Source organism: Bufo gargarizans, chromosome 11 (genome assembly GCF_014858855.1).
Source record: "Bufo gargarizans isolate SCDJY-AF-19 chromosome 11, ASM1485885v1, whole genome shotgun sequence".
NCBI lineage: Eukaryota > Metazoa > Chordata > Amphibia > Anura > Bufonidae > Bufo > Bufo gargarizans.
In genome coordinates, this window is record NC_058090.1 from 16,242,513 (window position 1) to 16,254,671 (window position 12,159).

Genomic DNA, 12,159 nt, shown 5'->3' on the forward strand with positions numbered 1-12,159 from the left:
CAATTTGCGGAGAGCAAAAACAGCTATGGCACCCCTTAATTTAATGCGTGTTGCTTCTGTTGGATCACAGAGAATGGAGCGGCTGTCATGGAACAGCTGCACCATTTGCTCAAGAACAGGAGCCTGGAAGAGTGCACGTAACCAGTGCACAGCCAGGGACTGAATATATGTATAACTGTAAGGTAAATTATTATAACCTGCTGTGTAATATGTGTCTTCTAGGAGCATGCAGGGAAGGCTGCCACCCGACAAATGGCTACTGCGAGGGTCCTGGAGAATGCAGGTGTGTACTGTGCAGGAGACATACTTTAACAATAGGCATTGTATCATTTGTGTTCTAGGATTCAGTATCGTGCTCTGCCCCCTTGTGCCCCGTACTAGGTATAGCACAGTGTATCAATTTTTGATGGAGTGTTCCTTTAAGTCTTGTTTTTCTTTTCTTTTTTGCAGGTGTCACACTGGCTGGAAAGGACCGTTCTGTGACCAGTGTATCCCATTCCCTGGTTGTGTCCATGGAAGTTGTAATAAACCCTGGCAGTGTATCTGCGACGAGGGCTGGATCGGGAGCCACTGCAACATTGGTGCTCGAATCATTTATACAAATTCCCAATACTCAAAAATAGCATTTTTAATAATTTGATTAAAAAACTGGTTGTTAGTGTCTCTTGAAACCTCTCATAATGAATTTACATACTATGCATTACAACAACAACTCCCTATTCACAGGATGTGTCAGATTGGGAGGGGTCAGGCTGCTGGGACCCCCGCAGATCACCAGATTAGGGGCTCTTGTTCTCCCATTTGAGTTCACCAGCAGACACGCATTTTAATGGGACTGCAGGGGATGGCCAAGTGTTCAAGTATCCCTGGCAGACCCATAGAGATGAATGGAGCGGAAACGCTCATGCATGTCCGCAGCTCCATCCAAGTCAGGGAAGACGGGCCCCCGTTCTTGTGATCGGCAGGAACCCCAGAGGTCAGACCCTGGCCGATCATTTATCCTCTATCCTGCGGATAGGGGATACGTTTTTGTAATGAGACAATCCCTTTAATAATGGGAACTATTCATAATCTGCTAATTATTATTACTACAATAAAAATCCGTTAATCTGGAAATAATAATTCAGAAAGTCTGGTTTTCATTCTGCACAGATATGCAATATCATATGGGACATTACTGAATAGAAAGAATCAGTGAGGAGATTTCTCTACCTTTAAAACCAGTTTTATATATTTTTCCATGTCTGATAATCTAGAAAATCTAATAATCCAATGATCAGGCCCCATTGAGCAATGAATGCTACCAATAGAAAAACTCAATTTACAGGAATGCATCTCATATCTGATGCATGAAACACACACTACCAGCTAAAGCAAAGGAAAACTGTGACAACAGCGCCACCTGCAGTTTAGGCTGGAAATTTGTTTTACAGATTTCTTTTCCTCTCTGGGTTTCAATAATATTTTTGGTGTTATTTATAAATTACACCTTTTGCCCCTCATATTAGCTATACCTGCCCCATCACAGAGCAGTGCGTGCCAGCTGTGCCCAGCCAGGTTTGGATAAGGTGCTTGGCAGAGGAGTGACTTAGAGCTCCTGAGGCCCAAACCAAAATCCATAATAGAGCTGCCAACCTACTATGTGCCACTCTGTTGGTATCTCATGTGGTATAAGGGCCTTGGGGCTTTTCAGTTCTATGGCCCAGTTGTGTCCTCTACCCCTACATCCCCTTTTGCTACATCCCTGGTGTATGAGCACCCAAGGCAGAAATAGCAAACTCAATCCAATTACAAAAACACATGAGAAACCCCCATAAAGGTACAAAGAGCTGAATTTTGAATACAGCTTTGTGTGTGAACGGAGCAGAGGTACATGACTGGAGCAGTTCGCTGTAGTGTATTAGAAATGTAACGTATGTGTATTTCCTGCAGATATCCATCCATGTGCTGCTGTTCCCTGTTCCAGTAACTCTACTTGCATCGAAACGGGTGATGGTGGATACATCTGCCTCTGTGCTCCGGGATTTACAGGAAGAAACTGCATGGTTAAAAGGGGACCCTGCAATACGAATGGGTAACTGATCGCTTTTAAATTACTTTGACACTTGCGCTAGGCGCGGATCCGTCTGGTATCTGCACAGACGGATCCGCACCCATAAATGCAAACGATGGTATCCGTTCAGTGCGGATCTGTCTGCATAACAGCTTTTTCAGATCTGAGTTTTCACGACCATTGGTGGCAGCGGAGCGGCATTTCCGATCAGAGTCCCAGTTAATCTCTGGGGCTCCGATCGGTTACCATGGCAGCCAGGACGCTACTGCAGTCCTGGCTGCCATGGTTACTTAGCTTATACTTACCTGCGCTGTCTGTGGCCGGCCGGCGCTCCTCCTACTGGTAAGTGACAGGTCTGTGCGAAACTTAGTAGATGAAATGAAAGGGTTACTTCAGTAAAACTGAAGCTCCGCCCCTCCTGCCCCGAGTTAGGCATAGTACATATACTGCTTAGGTTGGGCAGGTTCATATAATGCCAGACACCGGCATGATGGTGGAGACAGGAGGAAGCCAATTATTAAGGGAAATACATTTTAATTAGAAGGATCTTGTGAAAATAAGGCTGCATTCACATCTCCGAGATGATCAGGCTGCCTGATTCAATATAATTTGCATGCGGATGGGACCCCGCACATCCATGTGGCTGCACAATTTTGCAAGAAAAGCCAAGACCTTATTTTTAAAATCCTGAGCCCATTGACCGCTGCATGTGGGTGGAGTTTTATGCCGCCACCGAAGAGTGTAAATGCAGCCTCAGATAATTAAGATGATTAAACGCAGCACATGCGGGCATTTTTCGTAGCAGTCTTTTTTTTTTTTTATGCGTCATGTTCTGGCATTTTTTTCTTTGATTTCTTGTATTTTTTCCCATAGACGTGCATTGTTTTGCTTTTATTTTGACATATTTTAAAAAATGTATGTGCCAAAGAGTGTTACATTTTTAACGACTTTTCTTTACCAATGCATTTTTTGCATACTGCTGTAGACATTACAGGGGTATGCACTTTCCTATGTAAGAAAAAAAATAAAAGATTAAAAATGGTCAATGCTCAAGCACACCATAAGGCCCTAAGTGCCACAAAAAGTCTTAAATAATGCTGCACAAGTCAGGTGTTTATGGATGTGCTTTTGGACAAAAAAAAAAAAAAAAAAACAAGTACACCCAAAAACTATGTGAAAATGTCAAATGTCATGTTTTTTTCTCAGCTTTTTTTTTTTGCTAGCAAAAAATTGCTGCAGCACCAGATTTTACATGTTGACCAATAGGAAGTTATAAAGCTCCAAATAGAAACAGCTTTTTTTGTGGTGGTGTTTCAAGACAGTTTACATATTTTTTCCTTGGTGTTTTTTTTCTTTTCAAATCACAGCATTCTCTGGGTGCAATGTTTTTCTGGCAACCACAGACAAAAATGCAAGTAAAAAAATGCATGAAATGCATAGTATTTTTTACAATGTAGTCAAGGTAGCTATATGGGTCCCATCTAGGGTATGTGTTGTAAGGGCAAGTGCTGATTGGTTCCGTCTCCTATAATTATAAATCACTTTCTATATTCTTTGTAATGAAATTCCTTGTAATGTAGTGAACCAATGAAACAATTAATAATCTGACTGCAGATGATCACATTCCAGCAAATGCCCAGGATTCAATTCGGAGTGACGGCACCAAACTACCCTCTCTATGTATCACACCATCAACAATAAACGTATTCATCTGCTCAAATCCCACTCCTGACATCAAGTGTTTTATTGTGCATTGGATGATTTGAGAATAAATAGGTGATATAAATATAATATTAAATATAAGGTAAAACAGACAAATCACATACAGAACAATTAATAATCAATCACATGGCCTGCACAGTACAATATTGGGAGGACTTCTGCCCCATGGTGATACAAGAGACAGACAGACCCACAGCCCCCTTCCTGGATGGTGTTCTCGATGGAGTTACAATTAACTGAGATAATCACTCAGGAATGTTGCCTTCTCAGCACATTGGGCAGTTTGTGTATGTCATCTACTTATTCCTAACTAACTACATTACAAGGAATATCATTACAAAGAACATAGAAAATAATATAATAATAAAGGGGACAGAACCAATCAGTACTTATATATATATGTAAAATACCCTTACAAAACAGGGTAATTCTTATATAAAGCACTCATGGTGTCATTGTGGCTGAGATCAGGTATATCTTGGTATTAGTTTTATGCTATCATTAAAACTTTCAAAGGAAAAAACAACAACAAAGTTGATTAAACTTATCACTGAGTTGTGAGGTTCATGGTCTCTTGTGCTCAGTAAAAACCTAATGCATGAGTATAAGTGTATCAGAGAACTGCTGCCCTGGCTGCATCAGTATTCAGTGCAGTGATTATAATTTGTGATGTACCTATAAATCCTGGAGAATGTTTGCCAGGTTCCTGAATCTCCAGGACGTGGCCCCAATGTTCTACAAACCGCAGGACACCAAGCTGTCTCCTGTTCTAAGGACGACTGTTCCGCTTGTCTCATTAGCTGTTTAGACATTTGAAATTCAGATCCAATTAAAATGTCTACTGTCCTTCTAAACAGCTAACAATATCCCCGCCTGATCTCTGAACCTGCGCCACGTTCTGCGCCTCATACTGGGAGTACATAGGAGGCAGTATTATAGTAGTTATATTCTTGTACATAGGAGCAGTATTATAGCAGTATTATAGTAGTATTATAGTAGTTATATTCCTGTACATAGGAGGCAGTATTATAGTAGTTATATTCTTGTACATAGGAGGCAGTATTATAGTAGTTATATTCTTGTGCATAGGTGGCAGTATTATAGTAGTTATATCTTGTGCATAGGATGCAGTATTATAGTAGTATATTCTTGTACATAGGAGCGTATTATAGTAGTTATATCTTGCTATAGGAGCAGGTATTATAGTATATTCTTGTACATAGGAGCAGTATTATAGTAGTTATATTCTTGTACATAGGAGCAGATTATAGTAGTTATATTCTTGTACATAGGAGCAGTATTATAGTAGTTATATTCTTGTACATAGGAGGCAGTATTCTAGTAGTTATATTCTTGTGCATAGGTGGCAGTATTATAGTAGTTATATTCTTGTACATAGGAGCAGTATATAGTAGTTATATTCTTGTACATAGAGGCAGGTATTATAGTAGTTATATTCTTGTGCATAGGTGGCAGTATTATAGTAGTTATATTCTTGTACCATGGCAGTATTATAGTAGTTATATTCTCTGTACATAGGAGCAGTGTTATAGTAGTTATATCTGGTTCATAGGAGCAGTATTATAGTAGTATATTCTTGTACATAGGAGCAGTGTTATAGTAGTTATATTCTTGTAGCATATGGTAGGCAGTATTATAGTAGTTATATTCTTGACATAGGAAGCAGTATTATAGTAGTTCTATCTTGTATATAGGAGTCAGGTATTATAGTATTTCTATTCTTGTAACATTAGGAGAAGTATTATATAGTTATATTATTGTACATAGGAGCCGTATTATAGTAGTTAATATGCCTGTACATAGGAGGCAGTATTATAGTAGTTATATCTTTGTACAAGAGGCAGTATTACCTAGTTATATTTCTTGTATATAGGAGCAGTATTATAGTAGTTATATCTTGTACATAGGAGGCAGTTTATAGTAGTATTATATTCTTTGTGCATAGGTGGCAGTATTATAAGTAGTGTATATTCTTGTACATAGGAGCAGTATTATAGTATTATATACTTTTACATAGGAGCAGTATTATAGTAGTTATATTCTTGTACATAGGGGCAAGTATTAATAGTAGTTATATTCTGTACATAGGAGCAGTATTATCCTTGTACATAGTATGGCAGTATTATAGTAGTTATATTCTTGTACAGAGGAGCAGTATTACGTAGTTATATTCTGTATATAGGAGCAGTATTTAGTAGTTAGATTCTTGTACATAGGAGGCAGTATTATAGTAGTTATATTTCTTGTACATAGGAGCAGTATTATAGTAGTTATATTCTTGTACATAGGAGAGCAGTATTATAGTAGTTATATTCTTGTACATAGGAGCAGTATTATAGTAGTTATATTCTTGTACATAGGAGCAGTATTATAGTAGTTATTCTGTACATAGGAGCAGGTATTATAGTAGTTATATTCTTGTACATAGGAGCAGTAGTTATAGTAGTTATATTCTTGTACATAGGAGGCAGTAATTATAGTAGTTATATTCTTGCTACATAGGAGCAGTATTATAGTAGTATATATCTTGTACAATAGGAGCAGTATTATAGTAGTTATATTCTTGTACATAGGAGGCAGTAGTTATAGTAGTTATATTCTTGTACATAGGAGGCAGTATTATAGTAGTTATATTCTTGTACATAGGAGCAGTATTATAGTAGTTATATTCTGTACATAGGAGGCAGTATTATAGTAGTTATATTCTTGTACATAGGAGGCAGTATTATAGTAGTTATATTCTTGTACATAGGATGGCAGTATTATAGTAGTTAATTCTTGTACATAGGAGCAGTATTATAGTAGTTATATTCTTGTACATAGGAGCAGTATTATAGTAGTTATATTCTTGTACATAGGAGGCAGTATTATAGTAGTTATATTCTTGTACATAGGAGGCAGTATTATAGTAGTTATATTCTTGTACATAGGAGGCAGTATATAGTAGTTATATTCTTGTCATAGGAGCAGTATTATAGTAGTTATATTCTTGTACATAGGAGGCAGTATTATAGTAGTTATATTCTTGTACATAGGAGGCAGTATTATAGTAGTTATATTCTTGTACATAGGAGGCAGTATTATAGTAGTTATATTCTTGTACATAGGAGCAGTATTATAGTAGTTATATACCTGTACATAGGAGGCAGTATTATAGTAGTTATATTCTTGTACATAGGAGCAGTATTATAGTAGTTATATTCTTGTACATAGGTGGCGTATTATAGTAGTTATATTCTTGTACATAGGAGCAGTATTATAGTAGTTATATTCTTGTCCTAGGAGGGGCAGTATTATAGTACGCTCGACACATTCTTGTGCATAGGTGGCAGTATTATAGTAGTTCTATTCTTGTAAATAGGAGCAGTATTATAGTCAGTTATATTCTGTATATAGGAGCAGTATTATAGCAGTTTCGATTCTGTACATAGGAGCAGTATTATAGTAGTTATATTCTTGTACATAGGAGCAGTATTATAGTAGGTATAAAATCTGTACATAGGAGGCAGATTATAGTAGTTATTATTCTTGACATAGGATGCAGATTATAGTAGTTATATTCTTTTACATAGGTGGCCGTATTATAGTAGTTATATTCTTGTACATAGGAGCAGTATTATGCTGTTCGATTCCCTGTACATAGGAGGCAGTATTATAGTAGTTATATTTCTTGTACATAGGAGCAGTATTATAGTAGTTATATTCCTTGTTACATAGGATGGCAGTATTATAGTAGTTGATATTCTTGTACATAGGATGGCAGTATTCTAGCTAGTGTGATTTAGTTGTCTTGTACATAGGTAGGCAGTATTATAGTAGTTATATTCTTGTACATAGGAGCAGTATTATAGTAGTTATATTCTTGTACATGGGAGGCAGTATTATAGTAGTTATATTCTTGTACATAGGAGTAGTATTATAGTAGTTATATTCTTGTGCATAAGAACAGTATTATAGTAGTTATATTCTTGTACATAGGAGCAGTATTATAGTATTTATAGTCTTGTACATAGGAGGCAGTATTATAGTAGTTATATTCTTGTACATAGGAGCAGTATTATAGTGGTTCTATTCTTGTACATAGGAGTAGTATTATAGTAGTTATATTCTTGTACATAAGAACAGTATTATAGTAGTTATATTCTTGTACATAGCAGTATTATAGTAGTTATATTCTTGTACATAAGAACAGTATTATAGTAGTTATATTCTTGTACATAGGAGCAGTATTATAGTAGTTATATTCTTGTACATAGGAGCAGTATTATAGTAGTTATATTCTTGTACATAGGAGCAGTAATATAGTAGTTATATTCTTGTACATAAGAACATAGGAGCAGTATTATACCAGTTATATTATTGTACATAGTAATAGTATTATAGTAGTTATGTTCTATTATGTGGGGGGCTTATTAAAGTAGTCTTCTTAGATAAGGCGCAGTATATTAGTGTTTTAATTCATAATTCTCACATCTGTTTTTGAGGTCCAATCCATGTTGGAAAAAATGTGTACTGTGGTAGAACCATGAAGTTTTTCAGATTCATTGACTGACTTTCCATGTGTGATTTTATATTTTTCTACAGGTCTCCTTGCAAGAACGGAGGGACCTGCGTAGACAACAATGGCTTTGCTTCTCTAGCTTCTTGTCAGTGTCCTTTAGGCTTTGAAGGCAATAACTGTGAAGTAAAGAAAGATGGCTGCTACCCAAACCCTTGTGCAAATGGTGGTAATTGCACTAATGTTGACACAGGATTTGAGTGCAAGTGTCCAGGAGGGTTCAGGGGTCAGTCTTGCAAGGAAGTCACATCATTGTGTAGCAGTAATCCCTGTGCCCATGGTGGAACCTGTCATGAGAAGATCAGAGGATTTCAATGCGCATGTCTACCTGAATACACAGGCGCTACATGTGATGTACTGAATACAAATAAGAAGGTCCATGCAGTGGTCAATCGTTATCATTTTCAGTCCCACCACAAGATTTTTCCACACCAAGGGCACGAAGTCTTGAAGATCACAATGAAGGAGACAGTCCACAATATGGACGCGTTCCTCAGCAGGAGTCAGATCATTTGCTTCATTGTCCTGGGTCTTCTAACTTGCCTCATTGTCCTGATCACGACCGGAATTGTTTTCTTCTCAAAGTGCGAGACCTGGTTGGCCAATGCCAAGTACAGCCACCTTATCCGTAAGAAAAAGGATTTCTACATGAAATCCAACAGAGAAGAGGGCAATGATGTCAAAATAATTTTTCCTGAAAAGGTTAAAATTGCTAACTATAACAGGAATTACACCACTATTTAAAGAAATGGGGTATAAAGGGGGTCAAAGTTTAGACCACCTCTCGGTTGAGTCATCGCAACCTATTCCAGTGTTTCTTGCATACCATATCTTCTGAGCAAGGGTGACGGCTCAGAAAAAGAATGTTGTTTTTTGTTTTTTTTTGCCACGTGAACCCTTGTTGAATCAAAGTCTAAAGCTGCCCATATGCACAAGATAAATGCTGGCTGAAATTTGACCATTTTATCTGGCGATCATGTCAAAGTTTTAAGCGGAAAATCAATCATGATGGCCAAAACTTATCTATCAGGATGGATTTTTTTGGGCTGTTGCCGCCAGAAAATGTAAGTTTTTTTGCATGATTGACCAGATGCAAGCCTTTGTGCTGGCCCACCTTGTTGTGGTTTATTGGTGGTCAGATCATTTGAACAACCGATCGGCCATAATTCAGCTGATACTTATCTAATGTGTATGACCTGCTTTAGTCTAGTCCAGGCATGCTCAACCTGCGGCCCTCCAGCTGTTGTAAAACTACAACTCCCACAATGCCCTGCTGTAGGCTGATAGCTGTAGGCTGTTCGGGCATGCTGGGAGTTGTGGTTTTGCAACAGCTGGAGGGCCGCAGGTTGAGCATGCCTGGTCTAATCCAACATATAAGCGATACTGCACTTACTGCACTTAAAATAATTGTCCAGGATTAGAACATGTCTGCTTTCTTCCTAAAACAGTGCCATCCCTGTCCACAGGTGGTTTGTGGTATTGCAGCTCTGCTTCATTATTTCTGGATAAAAACAGACAGTTTTTTTATCCTGTACAATCTATTTAACACATAACCCTTTAACTCTTTAATATATAACAGCCTCCCTTCAGCCAATATCAACATCATAGTGTTGCCAAAAGCTTAAAGGGGTCTGCCACTTTCTGGCTACTTGTGACCAATGTGTTTGTAAGATGATTATATTGCACTTACTAATATAGTCTTTGTTAAAATTCTGCACAATTTTCTATATTTCATTAGGTATGCCCCTTTGTTTGCCAAGTCTTTTGTGCTGTCCACATATAGGTACTGTCCATAAAATGGCCGATGATGGAGGGTCATGTGACCAGACAAATCATCTCTGTGATGTCTCTTGCAGATGACAGGTGCAGCGTATTTAAAAACAGGAGACATCACGTGGAGGTGATCTGCCTGGTCACATGACCCTCCATAAGCAGCCATCTTATGGACAGGACCTCGGTGTGGACAGCACAAAAAACTTTGCAAACAAGGGGGCATATAGAAAATGGTGCAGAATTTCAACAAAGGCTATGTTAGTAAATGTCTTATAATCATCTTACAAACAAATAGGTGAACAGTAATCAGAAAGTGGTCAACCCCTTTAAATATGGAAGATGAGTCCTCCCACTGGAGAACCAGGCAGTACCTCATGAGTTATACATATATATATATATATATATACACATATTTCTTATTTTTTTTCTTAAAAATAGCAGCCATCAATGTGAGATTGGGGAGGGTCCAAATTTAGGACCTCCATGAATCTCCAGAGACCCCTACAGTATTTGTATGGCACATCCTTTTGTCTAGCTCTGCCTGGTTCTGCACCACAACACGTTTATTCTGATTGTGCACAGATCCACCACCAATCACCAGCCGATAGTCTGCTCATTATCCATGTTTTCCCTCCTAAAAAAAAAACTCTTAAAGGGTTAAAATAGATTTTCTTAACCCTACAAGGCAGATGTTTTAGTAGGCAGGGAAATAAAATCAGTGACAAACCAATGTGTGGACCCAACCAACCAACTACACCCCCTAGTGGTATTTCCCTTGCCCTGCAGGTACACATAGTCATGTGACATGTTACCCGGATTTAGAAGAATGCTGCATTATGAGATCTAAATAATAAGGTGCTTATAATACTCATTCTGAAGTTTTCAAGCCCAATCTTCGCTGGTTTCCTAATCAAAGTTATCAGCGTTACATTTATAGGATGATTGGAGTTTTCCTTTAACTACTTGGTCAGATCTTGGAACTATGACAAACCATTATAATTCATAAAATTCTATGCCAGGCGTAGAACAAATGGGGCCTCTCATGCAAAATCAAAGATGGACCCCTACTGTGCTGATTTATGTTGATGCCCTTTTTTGTTAACATTGCAGTAGTTGTGGCTGTGAGGAGCCTTATGCAGGTTCATAAGACCAGGGGGACAGGGTAACGCTGGGTTCACACCTGAGCGTTCGCGATGGAGCGCTCTGTATGCGCGATTCTCCGTCTCACATACGCGGCTCCGGAACAAGCGAACGCCCATTGTCGCGCGTTCCCGCTGAAGTCTATGTACGGGAACGCGCGACAAGACGCCCCAAAGAAGCTCATGTACTTCTTGGGGCTTCGGGAGTTTTACAGCGCGATCGTACGCGCTGTAAAACGCTCAGGTGTGAACCATTCCCATAGGGAATCATTGGTTCTTGCCTGTTGAGCGTTTTACAGCGCGTAGGAACGCGCTGTAAAACGCTCAGGTGTGAACCCAGCCTTAGAGCTGACCCCCATGTTATATGTCCCGTCCATGGGCTGCCTGTATGTTAAAAATGTGTTATTCAGGGGATGGTAAGACGCCACCCGGAGACTTGTACATAGCACCCATGTCTCGTGCTGCTCCATTTCTGTACATGTAAATTGCTGCTACCAATCCGAAATTGTCTTTCTAAACATAATAAATCTATAAAAGATGCAACGTTTCTACAAATATCAAGTGTCAGATTATGTATTTAGAGCATTCTTGATGCATATATCCCAAAAGACCTGGAACACAAAAGGGGCAAAGTCTGTGCAAATTTGCATCAAAAGGGAATTTTATGCCAGTATTCAGAACCAGGAGGAGAGGGTTAAAATGTCCAAGGTTAGGTATGAAGTGTGCTCCTGATACCTGCACAGTAGGTGGGCCCATCCTGGTGTGATGTCTGAAGCCTTGAGCCAATCAGATGTCTCTTATTTGCTGCTTCCCCTCTCCATATAAAGCTATGTCACTGAGAAGCAGCACCCCCTCCCCCTCCTCCCTGTCTACAATTTACAGTGTTACATTAG

General features: G+C 38.7%; 1 protein-coding gene across 1 annotated transcript in view; it reads left to right on the top strand.

Annotated features, from left to right (window-relative positions):
- Window positions 1-9,227, top strand: part of LOC122922191 (protein delta homolog 1-like) — a 35,274-nt gene extending 26,047 nt beyond the window's left edge. Inside the window, exons 3-6 of the mRNA XM_044272710.1 lie at window positions 223-283; window positions 451-581; window positions 1,933-2,074; window positions 8,381-9,227. Of these exons, the coding sequence (XP_044128645.1) occupies window positions 223-283; window positions 451-581; window positions 1,933-2,074; window positions 8,381-9,098 (1,052 nt within the window). The 3' untranslated portion in view covers window positions 9,099-9,227. The remainder of the gene's footprint in view (window positions 1-222; window positions 284-450; window positions 582-1,932; window positions 2,075-8,380) is intronic.
- Window positions 9,228-12,159: the final 2,932 nt, after the last annotated feature.